General features: G+C 38.9%; 1 protein-coding gene across 7 annotated transcripts in view; it reads right to left on the bottom strand.

Moving 5' to 3' along the window:
• The window catches only part of EML4 (EMAP like 4), a 145,591-nt gene that overhangs the window by 62,609 nt on the left and 60,262 nt on the right, over positions 1-22,720 (bottom strand). For all 7 annotated transcript variants that reach the window (XM_079297523.1, XM_079297522.1, XM_079297518.1 and 4 more), the window contains exon 2: positions 4,925-5,107. In XM_079297523.1, coding sequence (XP_079153649.1) covers positions 4,925-5,107 — 183 coding nt within the window. The remainder of the gene's footprint in view (positions 1-4,924; positions 5,108-22,720) is intronic.

Consider the following 22,720-nt stretch of genomic DNA (forward strand, 5'->3'; position numbering starts at 1 on the left):
CTTAGTTCATTAATGCCCTCAAGATCCAAATTCTTTAAAAAAAGGAAAATATATGAATCAAGAACAGTAAGTGTAACAGAAGAAAAAGAAAATATTCAGTAAGTCACAGCATAAGATAGGAAAAAATGGGAAGAAATGCAGAAAGACCAGATGGCACTAAAAACAGCACCTGGAAAATGCATTAAGACCTCAAGAGTATCATTATTTGTTATGTGAGCATGCAGCCTGCAGACTTCAATAGGACTTTTCCCATGAGTAAAATGACCCACATACAAGCTTGCCAGGTTAGTTCTAATATGGGGGATAAGAACCTATATCCTACCACTACCATGAGCATTTTCCTATTTACACTTCTATTTTCTGTTTCTTTAACCTTTACTGCTTAGACAACAATTAAGCACACATTCAGCTCTGAGTGTGAACAGCTCTGCTTATAATATAGTAAAAAGACTAAAAAAAGCAAAACTCAAATCTGTCTTATGCTTCCATTAATGAAGCTTGCTGAACACCTCAAGTGAATTTTTGTTAACATAAAACAAAATGACTTAATGAAATTAAACTATTGTTGAGATAAGATAAAAATTACATCTGAAGTACTTTGCTTACATGAGTGCACTGAGATGGAATTTGATGAGACACACACTACTTCATACAAGAGAGGAGAGCAGGAAAAGAAGAAAAATTCAATGGGCTCCTCTTCTAAAAGCCCACTGCACAAAGGAAAGAAAAAAATAAGTACAAAAACTCCTACCAATTGCATTTCCAGTACATACCTCCGTTTGTAGGTCCCCAAGATCACTACTTTAAGTAAAATAAAATGCCTCTCAGTTTGCCACTCTTCATTGTCATGGGAAACCCTCTCTGCAAACTGCCATTCACTATTGCAATTTCACTTGGTGAGTTGAATTTGCATAAGAGTTATTTAATACTAATTTCTATCCAAGCAATAGGAAATGTTTCTCCAAAGGTTTAACCTTTGTCAATTCTCCTCATTATTTCTGAGTCCAGAAAAAGGACATGAACTCTTTGTTTCTCTACAGGCAGACATCAGATGTACTTTTTCAGGCACAAGCTCATACTCCAGTGAAATGATTAGTCTGAGATATCTCACTGGTGCCATAGAGTGCCACAAACTTGTCTGCACACCCAGAGCCTGAGGGATGAATTCTCCTGTTCTGTTACACACATTTTGACACCCTGGAAGGTTTTAATAGGTTTCCCAGGCACCAGCTGTGAGCCAATCTATCTTGCTGGCAGCCACAAGTACCAGACTGCTTTATGCTTTCCTTTTCTTCAGTGTCCAGGTAATCTTTGTTTTTGGAACTTTTTGTGAATGCTAACAGCATCAATCATGCATCAACAGCAGAGGCATGCAGCAACAAGAGTGCAGAGCTGCCAAATGCAAATAATTTCCCACCAAAGAAATTCTTCTTACCAAGCCATCTATTTTATAAGAAAAGCAAGAGAGAAAGAAAAGAAATGAAACCCATAAACTCATCCCCACACTATGATCCCTACAAGCCCCATAGCTGCTGAGGACAGGATTCCTTACCAAACCCTTTCACATTTCTAATCCTCTACACTCTCTTTGGACCTGGTAATTTCTCCTTGGTGTAGTTATTCTTAGCTGCATGCAGAGATGGAGAAGCACTATCACAGCCTTTTTATACTGAAAAGATTTGCTCTATTTAGAATAACTTTGCATTGGGAAGTTAAATGCAAACACTCTCAGCCTGCTTTTCACTGTGAAATACAGGCAAATGCTAATCCTGTTGCAATCCCTACTAGAGGTATTTTCCTTATACAGTATCTCCACTTCATGCTTTACTAGGAGACACTGAGGTGCCTAAAAAATTTTGCCCTTTATCTTATCTTCTACAGTTCACAAATCCCTGTATCAAGAGCCATTTGCTTCTGAGACAGAGCTTTACACACAAGATCATAGGTAGCAACCTCCTGACTGAGAGCCCATGAGTTAGAAATATAAATATACCCCAATCATGTGGATTTCTCACTGGAGACTGGATCAAGCTCAAAATAAGCATGTGACAGAAATGTAGGTGAAAAAAAAAAACACAAAGATTTAAAGGATAATGCAAAAACTTTATCTTTAGCTACTGTTTCAATCTGTCAATCTAAAATAAAGGAAATTAAGAACAGAATTAGATCACCAGATGTGCCATGCAGACAAACTAGACAAAGGATAAAAAGATCACTTTTTTCACTAAGTCAAGCCATCAACTTCAGAATAAGAAAAACCAGTGAAAAAGCAATCAGGATGGATTTATCCCTTTCAGAATGATTCACTGTCTGCTCACAACACTTATTTTTAGCACATGAAAAATCTCTCTTCAAAGACACTGCTGAGGTGGCAACAAGAAAAAAAATTGAGAGGTTTTAGAAAACTCATTTCAGCAAAAAGTAGAAAAGCCATCCTTCAAACTATAGGTTAGTTATTGCCTTGTATTAAAACTCCTTTGTTTGACAGAAAGATTCAGGGTGGCTTTTTCTGGTCCTATTACTCTTGCTAAGTTCAGTTTGTTTTAAAAGTATTTATCTCCCTTCAGATTAAATATGTCTCTCCCCATGTATTCAGAAGTATATATAGACATCTATTCTCTTTAATCATTATTTATGTCAGTATGTATTTAAGGGCTGCTGCAGAGAAAAATACTTCTGTCATCGAAAGCCTCAGCATTTTTTTAAATGAAAATTTACCTGTAATATTTTACACAAAAGTACAATTATTTTGATGCAGAAATCCGGATTCTTGACAAGATCAGAAACACCAAGATGAGTTTTGAAGTAATACAGTTACCTTTGTAGCAATCATGACTTGACTAGTAAGAATCTGTTATATGATGCATAATACTTCAAAGAAAACCTAACAATTACTTCTTTGACTATTATTTTTGTATGGCAATTCAGACCATCTTCTAATCCTATTTAATTAAAAAAAATAACACATTTATCTCTGGTTTTTGACCACTGAAAGAATTTAAAATACAGAAATCAAAAGTAGAAACTAGGGTATTGCAAAAAGCAATGTACGAACTTGTTTTAATCCCAAGTTTACTCTTCAAGTCTAATTTTAGTCTCTTGAAATTCCAGTCTCTGTATGCAAAAATTTTCTTCTGTGAATTCTATATACAGCTGATTTCATGATTAGCAGTGAAGTTTATGTGTTGTCTGGAGGTATTGGGTAACTGAACACAATGGGAACACATCCATCACCAATCAAATACAGTGCCAATTAGTCATAATTCATTTAAGCTCAGTGAATTAGATCATACATGTCATGTCCCTGTTGCCATCTCTTTATTCACAGTTCCATGCTGCTGCCATTCATTTGTAGAGATATAATATGACCAAATTGAAGATATTTGACATTCCACCCTCCCTCTGCTCTGCCTCCCCCAAATAATTAGTTTATTTTTCACCGAACAAATGGACCTAGAGAATTCAGTATGGTCTCAAGACTGCCAGAAAGAAGATAGCCCCAAGGCATTCTGCAGAAGACAGGAAGTTTGCCCTGCCTGTACACAAAGTTTGCTGGATGTTAGCTCCAAGCCAAAGGTTTTTTAGCCATGCTTACACACACCCCAGCCCCTCTGCATTTAAAGAGGAAGAATTAAGGCACTATAGTGCACACGTTTTTCACTTGGATGTTTTCTTTATCTCATAATGGACAGAAGACAGCAGAGTGATTTAGTCAAAATAGCTGCTAAAGCTATATTTAAAAAGAGCTCGAAAAAGAAGCTTCAATCTTGATGAGGCCAGACATGTAAACTGGGTAGATAAAAGCTGCATTTATAAGCAGAAATTGCAACAGTCTACCATTTAGCAAGCAAGAGGAATGGCAGGATTCAGAGCCCAAGCCAATTAAGCATCGTGACTTCCTTCCATCTGGCAGAGAGACTGCAAAAACACTTAATTAAGGAATTTGATCCCTCTGTTACAACTGAAATAATTCAAACTTTCAGCATTTTCAGCCTATATAAAGAGGTCACCCAAACAAGCATAGGTTTCATTGCATCAATTTAGCATTATACTGACACTGGTGTAATAGGGGCACTGCAAGTCACACAGGGATTGATCCCAGAGATCTCTGTGCTGCATGGCTTGATGTGGTTACATGCAATTATGGTGAATTAGAACTCTGATTTATTTGAAATATGACCTAATCTTCTATATAATCAGAGACCTGATATATGCCAGAAACATACACAGCCATCATTCTCTTCAAATACGCAACTTTAAATTGGAGTAAGTTCAAAACTCGATTCAAATACTTCTCCAGAACACAAAATGAAATATATGGGGGGGTGGGGGGGGAGGGGAGGAGGGAGGAGAGTAGGTGGAAGCATACAAAAATTAGTGCAAAAAGCATCTAGTTTCTTGACTTTTAAACAATCCAACATATGTCAGTGCTGCAATATGAAAGTTACTAGTGAATAACCAAAAAAAAAAAAATAAAATTGCTGCTACATGGCCATTTCTTACATGATTATAATTTAGGAGCAAGAGAAAAATGCAATCTCTAATATGCCCTTTCAGTTGAGTAATTCCCAGGCAAAGTTAAAGCAGAGACTCAAAACTGCCAATGAACCCCAGAACCTCCAGTGGCAGGTTAACATTCCACCATTGAAATTAAAATAGGAACCTTTTAGTAAGAAATAAGAAAAATTTTCAGGGGTATCAAGAATATAAAAATGTTAGCAAATAGGAGAATCAATAAGCATACTTCAGATATTTCTTGGCCGTATATATTTAAGCCACTGTTATAAACCTAACCCCTCCAGCTCAAAATAGATCTGCCTTCCCACATGAGGCAGAAAAGGAAAAAAACAAGTGACCAATGGAGAACATTCTGACATGATAACACAGTCTGACTCTAGAAAGAAGTTACCAAATTTGGGCTTACCTTTACTTGGTGCCGATTTTCTCACAGAAGCTACATGGTCTTCAGAGATAGCCAGACGCCTCAGGACATCAGCCAAGGCTGCTTTTAGCACGGTGATTTCATCTTCTTGTTGCTGCACTCTCAGCTCCAGGGCTGAAAGACGGTCCTGGACATCGGAGGTGCTCGCAGCAGAGATGCTGTCATCTGCACAGAGGCAAAGCAGAGCAGGAAGGGGCATTGAAATGCTTTGTTCTGAATTAAACGCCACAGAGAGAGACATGTACAGCACAAGTACGTCTGTCCCATCATTTTGAAATACTGAAGACACTCTAACAAACGTGTGTGGGCTAATAAGGAATGGATATTATGGCAAACATCAAATTAATGCTTCAAGACAGAAATCATTATTAATCATTAGCTAAGACAGAAGGCTTAAGGAGGCGTGGCCCTATTAAAATCACAATGTGCCTCCTGTGAAAAACACACTTACAAATGGAAGACTGAAATTAATCTTATTTAAACACCCAATTGAATTAACCAAAAAGGTATAAAACTGTGGTAAAATTCTGCAATGTATTGTTGTGGAACTGTTTAAGAATTTCAGCTATGACCCTTATTTAAATCAAGTTTCAAAGTTGAAAAAAAAGAGTCCATGGTTGAACCTACAAGTACTGTTAACAGAGACCTAATTACATCAAGTGGCAATCTCAATTTCAATGGTCTAGATCAGAGTTCTTATTTTCAATTCCTTCTATTTAACTTTTTTCACATCACCACTCTGGATGTGCCAAAAAACATACAACCTTATAACATTTGGCCTGAAGCGTAGAGAAAATAAATGCACTACAAAAAGGTTCCAAAAATCTGTTTGGCCACACAGAGATAGATTAGCATTCAAGGCCTAACCCAGCCAAATCTATTCTTCAGTGGTAAAAAGGAAATTACAGCTTCTGCTTACTCTTTGCCTTAGACAGTTCTTTGCATTATTTCTGCCAAGCCAAAATAACACATAAGAGATTTTCGTATATGGCTGTTGTAATAAATCTTTGGCCAATCACTTGAGAAAAAAAATCTGTAAAAGAGTGTGTCACTGAATCATAAGGCACTGAATTCCTTATCCATCCTCTTTAAGGCTTCCTAAAATCTCAGTAAGGAACTTCTAATATAGCTACACAAAAGTTCACCTGCATTATATAGTTTGCTTAACTTTATATTCTACAAAATAATTACAGCAAATTTAAACATAAAGATAAACAGCAGGTATTATTACTGTGATTCTATTTAATCTAAACCTTAGTTTTCACTGATCTTAGGAAGACATACAAGAAGAAAAAAGTTAATATAAGCCACAACCCCAATACTTTGATTTCTCCCCCCCAAAAAAGCATTAATCTTTGCAATACTTGTGTAGGGGCACTTTCAAAATACATGCAAACAAAAGAAATACTAAGTCAAATTCCTCCAATTAATTCACTGTAAAAGAGATTAAGGAATTTAATGCCAACTTCGACTCAGTTAAAACATGATACTCACTACTGAAGGACCAAAAACTGAACCAACCAAAATAAAGCATCATAATACTTTCACAAAACAAACAAAATTCCTACAATCAATTAGAAGAAAACCCTAAAAGCCCTTCAGTAATGAAATGCATCCACAATTATTATTGAACCGAAAGGAACAGTTAAGGTTACAATAATAAACCAGCCCCTAGATGACAGTTTTGCATATTGTTTTAATTCACTATTTGATTAAATCAAAAGCAGAAGTGTACACTTCATGGTTAGTACGATGTTCATTCTGGCTGATGGAAAAAACTGCAGGGGAATTAATTAACTAATTAATTAATAAGGTACATAATCAAATTGAGATCCAGAGACAACAGATTAAGATTCAACAAAAAAAAAATCTTTATTACCACCATTCATAACTGCACCTCCCTATGTGGAGAAAATTGATTTAAATGACTCCATAGCCCAACACATCCAATGCTCTCTCAGCAGGACTTTACAAACCCAGATCTGTGACACCTACCCAAGACTGGGAAGGACTGTATAAGATTGTTTTATTAAAAATCTCATGATCAAAACATAAACCCCCACCTGATTTAAGGAGCTGGGAAAAGTTCCTACATGCATACATATGTATGTGGGATAAAAAAAGAAACCAAGGTAAATGTACATTAATCCATGAAGAAAAGCTTTTCTTCAGGAAAGCAAATTGACTTAAAATACCATATAATGCATATTTCTACTATCCTGCAATATTAGCCTTTAAACAGTGGACCAGACAGAATGAGTACTCCAGAAAATAATTACTTTCCAAATATTATCAACTTTGTAACTTCTCTCACACTGAGTAGCAGTCCAAACAGAAGAAAGCAGTTTGACATTTCCTTAAAAATGAGGAGGGGAAAAAAAAAAAAGGGGGAAAACCTTCATAATTTTTTTTGTTGGCCAAAGTCTTCAAGTAATAGGTATTATCCATTATAATGGATAAATTATGGATACGTTCCCAAGCTGCATAAATATACAGCAGATCATTATAAAACACTTGTAAAAGGAGCAAGTAGCTATGTCAAATTATCATTTTAGAAGCCAAATCTTACTGAGCTCCCTGTGTAGAGTCCAAACAAGAGTAATTACCAAACCAGGAAAGGCTGATCTGTCTCTCTGATGAGCACAGAAGCAAACACTCTGCACATCTCTGGACACCTTTATTTCCCATGAACTACTAACATTGACCAGACTGTTGCCATTGGACCCAAACCTGGGGTGCATTAGCTGGCTGCTGCAGCAGCTCCCAAAGGCACAGTTCTGTCACTAATTGGAACTCTGAAGAACAACAGGCAAACAGATCTTCCTGCCCTGTAAGGCTGAGCTGCAATGTCCTGACCACCTCAACACACCCAAGGAGATGGCAGAGGAGTGGAGCAGTGCTCTCCTCTGAGCTGGGCTGTGAGGCTCCAGCCCTGGCACAGCACAGAGAGGCAGAAGGACCCTCTCAACACAGCAGCTTGTCAGAGGGCATAGCTGCAGAAATGGGGCACGAGGAGAAGGCCAAGGAGCTTGAGCCATTCAGCTGATTCCAAACCAGGCAAAGCAATGTGCCCTGTTGTACAGTGGGAGTTTCCAAACCAGCAGTGGCTGCTTTGCACTGCAGAGGCCACAGGAGACAGCGACTGAAAGAAACTGGAGGGCAAGGATATCACTGGGAAATCAAGACTAACTTGATTCCTTAATCAAGGAATACAGTAGCACACTTGGAAGACATTTCATTGTTCTTTATCATTCTACAGAAGCAGCATCTGTTTCAAGTGATGACAACCATATATCACCCTGGCAACTATTAGAGAATTAAAACTAAAAATCCCCAGTCCAAATATTTCACCCATTACAGCAAATATTCAACTGAATTCCAACATGCCCTTCTTGGCAGTGTCTTGAAAAGTAACTCAACAGGGATTATCTTGAAAGAAGATGCCCTGAAAGTAAACAAAGCTGGAATTCATGAGATCATTCTGACAAATCTTCGCAATTACACTTTTTATTCGCAGAAGCTTTCAGAATATCTTCCAGATTTCTTCTTTCATTTAAAACATATTTAATAATCCAAAGAACTACTTCAAAAGAGATTAAAAAAAAATCCCTTCCTTCAAGGACATGTCCCCCCCTTCAGACAGGAAACAGCTCTTATGCAAGAACAAAGTCAGTCAATGGGAAGCAAAATTCCATCTCCTCCCTTCCTCTTCTCCCAGTCCTAAACATCTGTCCTTTCCCTTTTGCTGACACAGACATGCATCTATCCTGGTCTTCCATAAGCTGCTCTTCTTTTATAAAACCAGAGAGAAACTTATTTAAAGAGGGAAACCAGTTAAGCAACTAGAGCAAGTAATTTGTAAGTGCAGTCCACTATTGATTCATTCATTTAATTAATTTTAAAAATACCTTTTTAGTTATCTGATTATTCTTATTATAACCAAACATCACCACTTCTGATGTGTTACTCATGTTTTTTTAAGTTGTCAATGACCTATACCTTTAAGGGACACACTGGGAACAAGATCAAGTGTGGGAAAAAAGCACCATCTACAGTGCTCCCTGGCAGTAGTTGAGGAGACATCCACATAGATGTGAATCTAAGGTATTTCAGTCTTAAAAACCGGTTTAAGGTAAGAGCACTGGCACTTAAAGAACAGCAAAAATGTGCTAAGTCTAACCATACAGTACTATAACTTTCAAAATTAAATAAACTGATTTTTTCATAGTTCATCAGTTTGATTTTTAATTTTAGCCAGGAACACATCAATTCTTCCCTTGATTTCACAGCAATAAGAGATATACATGGGACACCAATATTCCATGCTCATGAGACACAAGGATGACCCTAAAAATGAGGGTTCCATTCTCACAGCCAGTGAGCAGCACTGAACAGACAGGTTTCTCCGTGTGAGACTCCTCACAGCCACAGGCATCAAAACACTCACAGCAGATCAAACAAGGCAGCAATTCAAGCTGCCCCTTAGACCTGGGCCAGGACCTCCAAAGGAGCATCCAGGACATAGTGATGGTACTTAACAAACCTTCCAAGGCACCTATCACTCTTCACATGTCATCCAGCAGGCATGTGAGGGCACCAGCATTTGAAAAGGATCACCCTTCATCATTTGCTGCCTAGAATGTTGAACTGGCTACATTTGAAAGAAAAAATGTCTTACTACTGAACCGTCTATTCTGGGCCCCCTCAAGAAACCCAGGGCATCCATTATCACCCCTCTGAGTAATTCCTCCCAGCTTTGACTAAACCTAAGTAAGGAATGAATTTTAGACGTTAGCAGCATTTCAGAAAAACAAATTCTACAAACTCCAGCACATGGAAATTTAAACCATGGGGTGGAAAATCCTGTGTTTTACCCAATAAAGCCACATAAACCACAGGTAATTTTAAACCCCTGGCTGTTGAGGCACCCACACCATTTTCTACATTTTGCCCAGAGTGGTAAGAGTCTTTTACTAGGGAAAAGGAAAAGAAATTACTAGGACTGGTATAAAGACCTGGCTGACAATTTCAGGAGATAACTGTCCCCAAAGAACCTTTACTCATGAGGACCATGATCTGCTCATATGTGAGGGAAAGTATGTATTTGTATAACTTGCAATTTTTGTTCCAAAGAGCACTGAAAAATTTGACTCTGGATGAGGCTTATATTTCCAGAGAGATACCTGACAAATTTTTCTACATGTAATGAGAAAGAAAACTCTCTGAAGTTTTCTGCAGATCACTTAAGAGCAGCTTACAAAAGGTGCAAAGATCAAGAATTATGATTCATATCTGTAATTCACAATTTTCAACAACAACAAAAAAGTAGAATTAAGTACTCCATACTTTTACTTACAGTATCTCCTCTGAATGCCAGCACATGCACAATTTTGTGAGTCATAGAAAGAATACAAGAATGGGAATCAAAGCATACAACATGAACACAGAGGATTCAAAGAGCTCCCCCTCAATCCAAATGATACCACATTATCCTAGAGCTTATGGCATGGAAGTGGAGTGGGAAGTTCTTCCCAAGCTCTCCCTTCCTGCAAGCACAAGACTCTGGCCTTTAACTCACTCAATTACCTCACACAGCTTTGGCTTCTCTTGCTAGTTTTTTATTCTTTTCCCTAATCCACCAGCTTTTCTACACCAAATTAAAACTAATGCACTTCTTATTTCACACTTTTTACTGATGACAGAAGTTCATTCTTTATTTTATTTTCAGAATAATAATGCAAATGTTCTGAGATAGGTACAGGTAAGACATGGACTGCAGATACTGCATACATTAACATTTCCAACACTAGCTACACCTTAAATTTGTCTGCTTCAAAGACATTTCTTAGGGTTTTCAGGAAGAACACATTGTCACATACCACTCATTTGCTCAGGATTGATACTTCACTAGGACCACCACATCAACCACACTTGCACAACTCATGAGATTTTTTGTTTCATAGACTCATCTAATTTTACCCCCTACAAGTAGTTAATAATAAGAAAAAAAGGATATATTACTCTACACTAGCCATTCCAGGTCCACAGAAAGCAGTATTTAATTGTCTGTAGATGATTTTGCTGAAACCCATGAATATTCTGCAGTCCAACAGTTGCTACTGGCCCTCGATACTGTGAACTGCTTTATGGTCAGTTTGAAGCATGTTCATGTCTGTGAGCCTCCATCACTACATTATAAAGAACATGACTCATATTTTGAAGCAACTTAATCTGAAAGGTTTCTTCTGACATGTAAGATGATTTACCACTTCTTACCTAACAATTAGTAGCTCTACTTGTATATGCTAGATAGATTTTTGCACATAGACTTTCATATATTTTCATTTTTCTGACATGAAAAAGCAAAGAAAGGAGAAAGATTAAAAGATGACACAAGAGCATCCGGATAAAAAAATAACCCAATAATAGCCACAAATTTATGAAAATACAAATGTTTTTGTAATAAGCTTGTGTCTCTGCTGCTGTCAACATTCAGTTTTAATACAGATAATCTAGAAATACATCAGCATGAGATTCACAGGGCACAGACCCACCCATATCATATTTGACCAATGTAAGTGTTCTGCTTGCCTAAGTTTCCAGTAACTGTATAACTTACAGTTTTATATTTCATACTTGTTGATACTAGCTTTGATAGGCAGACTGCAAAAACAGAACAAACACTTACAGACACTTCTCATATTTGAGACTGGTATCCATTTGATCACTTGAAGAGGCACACAATTATGCAGGCACTGCCTCACATCCTTCCCCAACTGCATACTTCCTATCAGCTCCACCTCCATTGAGATGCATCTCAAGAGCAAGACCATCCATGGATTTTCCCCCACCCACTGCTTAAAAAGCCTTGTGGGTTTTTAAGTACTTTTCTTCTCCTAACATTGCTTGGCTCCTGATGCTCCAGATATTGTTCCTGATATTGCTCTTCAAAGACAAGCCCTTCCCCTTCTAAAATACTATGTCTGCTACAAATCAATGACCTCTACACTCCATAGACAGAATTCATGGTGGCTATGGGCACCTACTTGGGATCCCCCATATAAATAGCTCAGCAGCTATCCCAGCCACCCTAAGTTCTTGTCAATATTTGGTGCCACCCCATTTTCATGTCACAGTAAGGAGAGGGGCAGGGGGCATCTTCTCTAATACAGGAGCTTGGAAATTCACACAGCAACCAGAGACAGCTGCAATAAACTGCTCTGCTGCAAGTTGCACGTGCATTAACACTTTAGCACACATAGATTTGCATTCCTTCACTGGAAATATTTAATATTGTGCTAGAAGTGTTAGAACGTTTCCATGCAAAAACCTAATTTAGAAGTAACAAATTAAGTGAACCTTAAATAATGTAGGTAAATCCCCATCCTCCCTAATGCCCAAACTGATCAAGCTAAAATTTTCTAAGAAAAGCAACTTTTCATAAGGTGAAGAGATACCACATCCCTGAAGTCTTCTCCTCCACTGAGGGCTCAGCCACCACTCACCTCCCTGCACCAAAAGCAGATGACACCCAAGCCAGCCTATGGAGAAACTCAACAGGCTTTATCTCTGCAGGACAGAGACAGCCTGGGGCTGCAGGGTGGCTATAGCAGGACACAGAGTAGGAAAGCATCTCTCCTGCACTCCCAAAGCCTCACTGCAGAGGATGCTGTGCCTAGCCCAAAACACCAGACATCAGAGTGGAATAGTGATCAGCTCTCACAGGCAAACCCACCAGAAGCAATCAGGCTTTTGACATGTACAGGGCAGTCCTTCCTATGCACTTTGACAATCAAGCCTTTCTAGTTTCAAATTAGGTGATTACTTAATTAGAAAATTAGGTAATTAGCAGATGCTTTTGACATTAATGTCTTTTTAACTTCACTCTTCATTTGTTAAATGAAATTAAATTCATCACCCCACACTGCCTAAAGGTTAATTAACATTTGTGGGCTACCAGTGAACTACCTAAGTGCTGCAGCAAGGTCAGTGTTTAAATGCATGCAATTTTTCAAGATTAAGAGCCTTCCCATAAAAATAAGAGAGAGACACTCAAAGGAAATAAAGGTGACTCAAAATACCAACCAACTACTTTTATAAGAAGAATCAGCTTTTCAGAATTCTAATTTGGAGGAGACTATGACCCAGTAATTAAAAGCTGCATCGTACTACCTACATGATTTCAATATAGTCTTGAAGAACAACCTGAATTCTGACTTTTAAGTTCAGTCTGACTTCCCACTTAGAACACTCTTCTTTAACCTTATGTCTTTAATGCACAAATCTACAAGATGGAGATGGCAGCATTAACTTTCAGTGATCTGCTCAAGAGAATACAGTGAATGATGATAAACACAGTTAGGCTCAGACAAAAGCACTGCTATCCAAAACATCACAAGGTCCAGCAAACACAGTTTATGGAGAAACATGGGAGCAACTGAAACACTGGTTTTCCTGGAGTCCTGGGGAAACTCATTTGCACAGGCAGGGACCAGCAGCTATGTGGCAGGCAAGGAAGCTGGTGTGGAGGCTTGTAAATGGAAAGGTGGAGGAGAGGAAGAAGGGAAGAACAGAAAAAAAAAAAAAGCACACTCACAGTAATCTCAGATTCTCCATCTCTCTCTATATCCCCCCTCCAACCCAGGACCACTTATTTTTTAACTGCTCTTGCCAGAGTGATATATAATAGGACCCACAGCTGGTCTGTGGGTCCTACTATAGTGATGGTGCTAATTCATGCAGTAGAAGTGTTCATATATTTAGATTTTTTTTTTTTTCAGAATTTAAGCCCTAATTCATACATCTGACCTCTGATTATACAAGCTTTATTTCCAAAACATATCTTTTTCTAGTAACTCGTGAATAAAATCCAAGTTTGCAAAATCTTTCGACTGCAACAACAAAGGCAAAGTCCAACATTCCCCATCACTGGCAGTGCATCTCCTCTGCTACAAAGCACTTGAATTCAGTAGTACCAACATACTTTCAATCTGACACTTATGGAAATCTTCCAATATCTTAAATATTCATTGTTTATTTGGGCAACTAACTTAACTGGGTTTTTGTTTGTGGTATGCTTTTAACAAGTACATTTTTGCCCCAGAGGAAAGAAGTTTCTACCGTAAGATTGCTATACTCTCACCAATTCTAGAGTACCATTTCAGCAGCAAAACAGAAAAGCACTGAAATCATTAAGTGAGATAACATCAGGCATCATCTTCTTTTATGGATACATTTTATTACGTACCATGCAATGTTTACTTACAAAATTCTACTCATCTCAAATTCTGGCACACAAATGAACAATCTCTAGTTTCTGTTATCTAGTAATTAAGCTAGACATTATTCCTGTAAATAAAAGTTTTGGAATATTTCTGAAAGTTTTTGTACTGGCTGCTTCATTTTGCTGTGCATTTTTTTCCCCCCAGGACTCACAAGTATCTAAATTGTAACATCAAAAATACCACTGTACAAATAGTTTCTTTGATCTCATTCTGTGCTGTTCTAAGCCAATCTATCGTAACTACCACTATGCAAAACTCCATCAAGAAAAATAGAAACCTGGCCTGTAGAATTAATTTCCTTTCCCAAAGAAATACGGACCTTCCTCTCCCAAAACATTCATCTACCCTGCAGGGAAAGCCTCCCCTTTCAGTACTGCTGGAAAAAGCAGGATCTGAGCATTTGTGTGCTTACACCAGAGCAGGGGGAGGCACCAGCGCTGGTGTACACAGCGCTGTTTCACAGCTCGCACTGCGCCAAGTCACAGGACACAGCAGCTTCAGATAAAGGGAAAACCTGTTTTGAAACAGACTCACCAACTCACTGCCTTATCTTAGTTTCCTGGTATTTCAGGTACAGGAATTCCTTCCACTTACTCACAGCCCTCCCTATGTGGCCGTTGCTTTATTACCTCTCCATACCAGAGCCCATTCACTAAAACACCAACTTTGAAATTCCACTCCAACAAGCTAAAGTGACCTTGAAGAGTTACTGTATCTTCTTATCCAAAACCTAAGGATGGCCATCCATTCTTTCCCTTGAAAAAAACAGCCTCTATGAGAAAAGCCTTCAGGTGGGAGCATTCATTCCAGGGTTAGTTTTTCTCTCATGACCATTCCACCGCAGCTCTGCTGGAGCAGCCAGTTGCACTGTGCAATGCTTCATCCATCTGCTGGACAGCATCTCCTGCATCTCCCCTTATCCCAGCTCTGTGATACAAATGTTACCCTCACTGCTGCAGCGGGTACCATCTCACAGCCATTCAACCCCTTCTGGGTCCTGGGAGCATGAACCAACACAAGGCTTAGTTTTGATATTTTTAAAAGTCCACTGTTTCTTAGGAACACGAGATTAAAGCTGTAATTATAAATTTGATCCAACTCAACATTTGCAACAGCAGCAGTCAAAATCCTGCTTTTGTTTGCCTCCACCAAGAAGCCTCCATAGCTTCTGCAATTGCTTGCAGCTTTGGTATTAGAGGAACATCTCTACAACAGCTCGTGTTTACTCCAGGTAGAACCAAATCCACAACAGTTTGGTTTGGTTGGAGGTTTTTTGCATAGAAAAGAACTAACCCATCTCCATAAACCCAGTCATACTACAGACACAGCTAAGATATCTGTTGATTTCAAGGATAAAGCACATGGCTCACATACAACCAACCTGGAACGTGGGACCTGCAAGTACTCATCACACATTAGTCACAATCTCCAATTTGGTTATTACTACACAGGAGGAACCACTGAAATAAATGGAATATCTGCACATTGTGTGTCAGAGAAAACACAGGCTAGAGAGCAATAAGAAGTATCTATGCTGGTGAAAGTCAACAGCCACCCTCATAAAGGGGGGACTGAGTACACATACAATTAAACTGACTGGTTCTTTAGTTAAGCTCTTTTTGTTTTGTTATGTTAGCAGTCAAACAGCCCTGGTGAAGTAACAGCTGTAAACAAGGTGTGGGTGGAAAGCATTGCTCACACCTTTCTTGCTGCTGTGGCTGCTGCTGCCTGACAGGAGACTGACTGTCCTGCAACGTGCTGCTTCTCCAGAGCTGCAGAAACATTAACATTAGTTATTTTGCAAAGGTAGTCTTTTGAACAAAGGTCTGCCACCAAGTCTTGCTGCACTCTCCTTAGCAAGGATACTATCAATATGTTCCCACAAATGCTTGTAAACAAATGAGGTAATCGTGAAATGAAACAGACTTAATTCATGACAAGGAAGAACTCTTGATCAGCATGGCAGACATTTCCGTGTGACTGCACATCTATTTTATAAAGCTGCAGTTAGGCTGCTTCTGCAGAAATAAATACATAAAAATGAAGCCAGTTTCAATCATAATTTCAGTTGCTAATTCTGGCACTATTACACCTAAAATGGAAAACTTCCCAAAAAAAGGGAGGAATTAAGTCTCACCTTTATTTAGGCCAAACCACAAAGCAGATTTCAGAACTGAAGCAAAGCAAACACAAACACTCGGAAACAGTGTTACATGATGCTACAACTTCCCAGAGAAAAATCAATCACTGAACAGAACACTTTGGTTGACACAGGCAGGCTAAGACTTTCTAAAATTTCACCCTGAAGGGATTTTATGTGGAAGTCCTACATAAAATTGAACTATCACAATCACTGTTGATAAATCACATGCATATGTGCATGGAATTTGCTTACATGTGAAAAATGCCTTTCCATAGGGATATTTTTCCTTTCTTCTCAAAGGATCCTGCAGGGAAATACACTTCTGTGTGGAATGCTTGCCAAATTTTGTACACTCAAAAGGGATATATCTATCAACACTGCTTAAATAGACCACATTTTGTATCATAAACAGATTACTTATCTGATTTTCCTACAGATGGGGGTTTCTGAAGCATAAAAAATCTACAGGCTTCTTTTCCCATTATTTGCTGCAAAGAAACAGTTTCTAGGTAAAAAACATAGCCCAGCAAACAGTAACAGTGATTGATCATGGATGTGCCCAGTATCACAAATACTGCAAGGGCTACAAATACTTGACAAGAAAACAAGTCTTGGATATGGTTTGGACTAAGTAACAACAGATTACAAATAAAAAGCATGTTGCATTTTTTCCCATTTACTTCCTTCCTCCTCAAAATTAAGGAGTTAAGAACTGATAAAAAAGCCACCTTTCGTACCAGAAAGAGAAATTTTTATTTGCTAAAGGACACAATTAAAAAACAAACAAACAAACAAAAAACACAAAAAAAACCCCAGGAACATTTTTCTGCAGAAGTTCACGAGCACAAACACAACCAGAGAGCCTCTGAATTGTCATTCAACCCATCTGTCAGTCCCTTGCAGACCTATGTCAAAGCTCTTCTCTGGTTATCACTGGGTAACACTTCCAGCTTTTCACAACAGATCATGAACTGCAGTGCTAGGTTAGGTCTGCCTGAACCCACAGAAATAAAGTTTACAGATTTTTTACAAATACGCTCCAACTCATAAATTGAAAAGTCCTCTGGAAAAAACTATATATTGTAGGTCTCCAGTGTTTGCAATTCAGTTTTATTCTCTTTTTTAAACCCTGGAGATTTGTATTTGTTTGATAACTGTGGGGAGAACAATCTAAAGCCAAAAAGATAATAGTTACTCTGAAAGCAGCTATTATTCTAAACCACTGAATTATCTAGTTTATTCCACTAATGCTTATGTTTTAGGACTGATTAATTCCCCATACACTTACTAAGCATTAGCTATGCTAATTCAGCTATTTATACATATAAAAGAACCATCCAGGAGGATACTATTTCCAAATAATACTGCCAACCAAAATAACAGGATCCTTCATGCATGAAAAATACTCCTCCCACCACAACAGAATACATCAACAGAAATAAAATTATTTTGCAACTTTTCAGCATCTTCTAACCTTTCCAATAATCCTATTTGACGACTTTTATTTTATTATTAAACAAAATACTTTTTTTGGGCTGCAAGCTGGGGTATGGCCACATAAACCAGCAGGGAGTGAACACAAGAGAGAGTTAACAGCATCACACTCCTCAAGCACACTGCTCTTACTCAAGACTAAATGCCAGCTTGTTTAACCTACTAATCCACATTTACCAACCTACTGTGTCAACATGCTCCAAGTTTCCGCCTCTGCTCAGCCCTCTGCAACTCCTGAGCAAGCCCACGCTCCAACCAGGTGTGACCATCCCTGCAGCCTGCAAATGGTACAGGACAAAGTTCCCGTGCCAGAGCACTCCGTGACACGCAACAGGAACACCTGGGGGAGCTTGGGAACACCTCCCAGAAAGGTGGGGAGGACAAGTGATCCTGCCACAGCACAGCCAGGAGCACAACTCTGCCCCCACTGAACAAAATTCTAACTAAACAGATACAATTATTTTTTAGTATAGACAGAGTGATAGTTTTTAAAAGTTTGCATCTTTAAAAAAAAAAAAAAAAAAAGTTTTTCAGAATGTTTTTCCTTCTCAGCAGGTTTTGATTTAATTACTAAAGGTTTCCTTGATTGCAAAAATGCATAGAATATTGTTAAGATGGGCAATTAGAAGATTTCTTCAGTGAAAGCCATTAGATGTTTTCTTCAGTTCAATGTTTTTCATGAATAATCACTCAAGACTCTGAAGCTGAAAGCAAGCAGAGACACAGAGTTTGTTTCTTTACATGAAGATCCCATCAAAATAACAAATTGTTCTAATTTTAGTATTGATTCAGTCTGTAGTACTACTGAATTGGCCATGGCTTCAATTGTTCTTAAGCCAGTCAAACTGTGGGCTGATGTTATAAGGTGATTTTCCTTGAAGGATCAGGCTGCTTTTTCTGCCCCAGTTTCTGCCCCAGGACATAATTTTTGGTGGCTACCTGATAGAAAACTTTTCCCATCCCCAGTTAGTTTTCAGCTGGATCAGCTCACTGGCCAGCTCCTGCCAAACTCCTGCCCAACAGCCCTCAGGGCCACTCTGCCAGCACGTACACAACATAATCCCAGCACAGAAACTGCACATCATCAGTGCAAACTGCTCAGGGCCACATTTGCACCTCTGACTTTTTCTTCTCTATCATGTAAGAAAAGCAACTTCAAAAAAATATCTTAATGCTCAAGACATTGCAGCATTTATTTACCAAATAGGTCAAATTATGCAAAAAACAACTCAAACCAGGTTTTTATGGAAATGAATGCTCCCTTTGATGCATTTCATAGGTATTAGAAATTAGACCATGAATATTGCCATCATTTTAAATATTTCTGAAGAGCTTCACAGGCAAACCCCAACAAATTAATGCATTTTTAAAACATATAAAGAACAAAAAAGGTGCTGGAAGAGAAGAGCAAAGCAAGAAGATATGTCACCTAAATCCTGTTTTTATGATGCACAACATATCTTCACACATTAAAGAACTGTGACTAATGGCTGTCCTGTCTGGTTATTTCTTTTTCCCTGCTCAGAGGGCAGGAGCTGCATGTCCAGCACTTTTTCTGTATTTCTTTGCAAGTTCTGCTCTCAAGCTGCTCTGGCTCCACACAGAAGGAGCAGGTTGAAGCCTGCTGCAAGAGGGAAGTTTCCAATGCCACCTCTTTCCTGCTGAACTTATTTCTCTGTGTGAAGCAGGGGTGTGATGTAGGGTTCATAAAGATACTTTTTTAATCGGGGCATTACTCAAAATTTGAGAGCAAAGACCTGGTGCTGAGAAAGTGCGTGCAGTCTGAACCTTTCTAGCTGACCTTTAATGACAAGTTTGCTGTGTCAACTCCACCTCTGACATTTCATCAATTTCGATACTTCAGCAACTTCCAAATGTGGCTTGCAGTTACTTCAACTTGCAATTACTTTCTGCAACTGCTAAAAAATGCTAACCATTACCCTGCACAAGTCACTATTATCTCCTCAACCCCCTTCTGATGACTAATACATGTTCCTAGAACCGTTAGGAGACAGCTAGAGCTCTGAACTGGCAAAACAGAAAAAACTGTCACCCAAAAATGACAGTACAGTTTTAAAAGGTAACTATGAAGTTAAAGAAATGAGACTTCTACTGAGGCAAAGTATTGGCCTTCTAAATAGCTGTGAGATGAAAACCTCTCCTGACTTTACACTGTTTGCAATTTTGTGTTGTGTATACATAGCACTCCATGCACTAGAGAGAAAAAGGCTCCTGTAACACCCAAATACTTACAGCACAGTCCTTTATGTCAGATACTAACTCAAATTAAATACTTTTGCACCAGCACCTGTGCAGGGAAGCAAGGCAGCAGGAACAGCAGCATGTGCCAGCCACTGTCACTGCTGCCAGCGAGGCAGGTGGCAAAGCCACTGCCAGTCGAGGTGCCCTCCAGGGCACAGTGACAGAGGCACCAAGCCCAAGGCAGACTCACTGTGACACCCGAGAAACTCTGCAGAGCCACTGACACAACCCCATCCACATCTCCAGCAACTGGCCAACTCCCACTGTGAAAAAACCCTAAGCAAACTCTCTACTAGTCTTAACATTAAGGACAAATGCATACAGATCAAGAGTCTGAAAGAAATCAAGCTTAAAAACACAGGATGTTGGAGTTTGTTTGGTTTTTTCCCCATTTATAAATATCAATTTCAATGCCAAGTGTGACTGGAGACGAATATCTAATCTAGAAGCATGCCACCTGAAGATTTGTTTGCAGGTAAATACTTCCCTTGGTCAAACTGAAAATTTCTATTCTAATCTGTATTTGTCTGAGATAAATTCCAGCCCATATCCAATTTGATAGCTATACTCTTCCTAAGGGATGTGCCTTTGCCTTAGCTTTAACTATAAAAGGCTAATTAGAAAAAGGAGCCTTTCCTATTTACAGCAGAAAAGCTTTCAAAAAAAATTGATTAAGCTGCCTATCAGCACTTGTACCCCATATGTTAAAAGGAAATGCTAGTTTCTTTACTGAGGAATTAGGAATTAATATTTAGCTTTGGCAATAAATGGGCAATTTGAGGCATGTACAATGATACCTGTGCACAAAACAAATCACAATTAAAGGTAGAAAAGTTCCTATAGAAAAGTAAGCTACTATAGGATACTTTTTTTTTTACCCAAAACTCTCACTTGAAATATCCTACAGTTACTATAAAGCCTTAAGCTCCTTTAAATAAAGCAAGAATGAGCATGTATAGCCCAACAAAAAGAAGAAAAAAAAACTTTCTATAACTTAATCTCAGGCTTTTCCATACTTGTTACCATTGCAAAGTTGCTAAAAGCCCTCAAGGCTGAAGTTAGAAATTTCACAGGAACAAAGCACTCGTTGATTCTCCATCATAACAGTTTCTTATCACTCTAACTTTACATGCAAGCCAACACACAGTCATTGGAAAAACCTGATATAAAGGTATATTAGGTTTAACTGTACAAGTTGGAATCAAGTTTTAAATCAACAAAACACACTACGCTGCTAAGAATATCCAAAGCCAAATTTTCTTTTAATTACAAAAGCTAACTCTTATCCAGTAAAATGCTCAGTCTTATATCAAAACTGATTTATCTTGGAAAAATAATTTCCTAAGACAGAAAAAAATTAAAATAGAACATATGCATTCAGAAAAGAACATATTTCTTGCATCATATTTTTCTGGATTGCTATACAAACCTCAAAAGTGAGTCCATTATATCACACTCTCCTTGGAACTTCAAGATATGCCTCACTGAAGTTTGAGACACAGCTATATTTTTTACAGACAATCACAGAAACTCTTGCTAAAAGCCACTAAAGTCAATGGAAACGCTGGTCACATAAACCTCTACGTATCGGTAACAAAGCTCCAAGCCATAGCCATAAAAAATGCTGTTCTTTTGAATTTTGTCTCAAGACAAACAGCTAAACATTAGCTTTTCTTTTCTGCAGTAAAAATCCTTGCAAGACTGCAAAAATTCATACAAAGCACTTACAATGTTAACATTTCCAATTTATCCTCCCATCTTTCTCGAGGGTTGCGACATCTTGAATTCTAAACCAAATGTTTTGAATTCTGAAGCAGATAAAGTACAGTGAACGTTGCTCACTTTAACAAGGTACACTATAGAAAGGTCATTCCTTTCTTCCACTAAATGCCCATAGAAATCTATACATTAAGCACTTGCCATTTTTTTTTTCTTTTAAGAAACTTTTCTGTGGACCATCGCACTTAGGTCGTAAGTGCAAGGTTTTATATGCGAGATGCTGCATTTGTATCCAAATTGCACGGCATGAATCAGCAAACAAAGAACGGGCGCTCGCCGACCTCTCCTTCATTCGCAGTAAAACACTTCCACTCCGTGTGCAAGAGGAACACGATTTATCTCTGATAGGATTGCTTGGTTAGAGTTACTTGGTTGGTAGCTACAGTCAGAACGCTACAATCAGTTACACCCAAGAGAGACTGTTTTGACAGCAACTGTTTCAAGAAAGGAAATAGACATTGAAATATTCCACCTTTCCGTGACACTGGTAAAAATAAAGGGAGAAGGGGGAAAGCCCTTAGCTCTGAAGGGCAAACAGAGGCTCCCTGGCCAGGGGAGGCGGCAGCAGGCGCGGTCCGCTCTCGGCAGGCTGACGAGCCTGTGCTGCCGCCTGCCCGAGGCCCCGCAGCCGCACCGGGGCTCGCTGCGGGAGCGGAGCGCGGCAGACCCGGCGCTGCGAGGGGAGGGCTGGCACGCCGCAGCGCCGGCACCAGCGCTGCCACACTCCCTCGCACCAAACTCTTCCCTGCCGGCCCGGGCCGTCGGGACCCACGCTGCTCCGGTCCAGTGGACGCTAACTTCATCCTTATCGCCTCC

Source organism: Erithacus rubecula (genome assembly GCF_903797595.1).
Source record: "Erithacus rubecula genome assembly, chromosome: 2".
NCBI classification, from domain to species: domain Eukaryota; kingdom Metazoa; phylum Chordata; class Aves; order Passeriformes; family Muscicapidae; genus Erithacus; species Erithacus rubecula.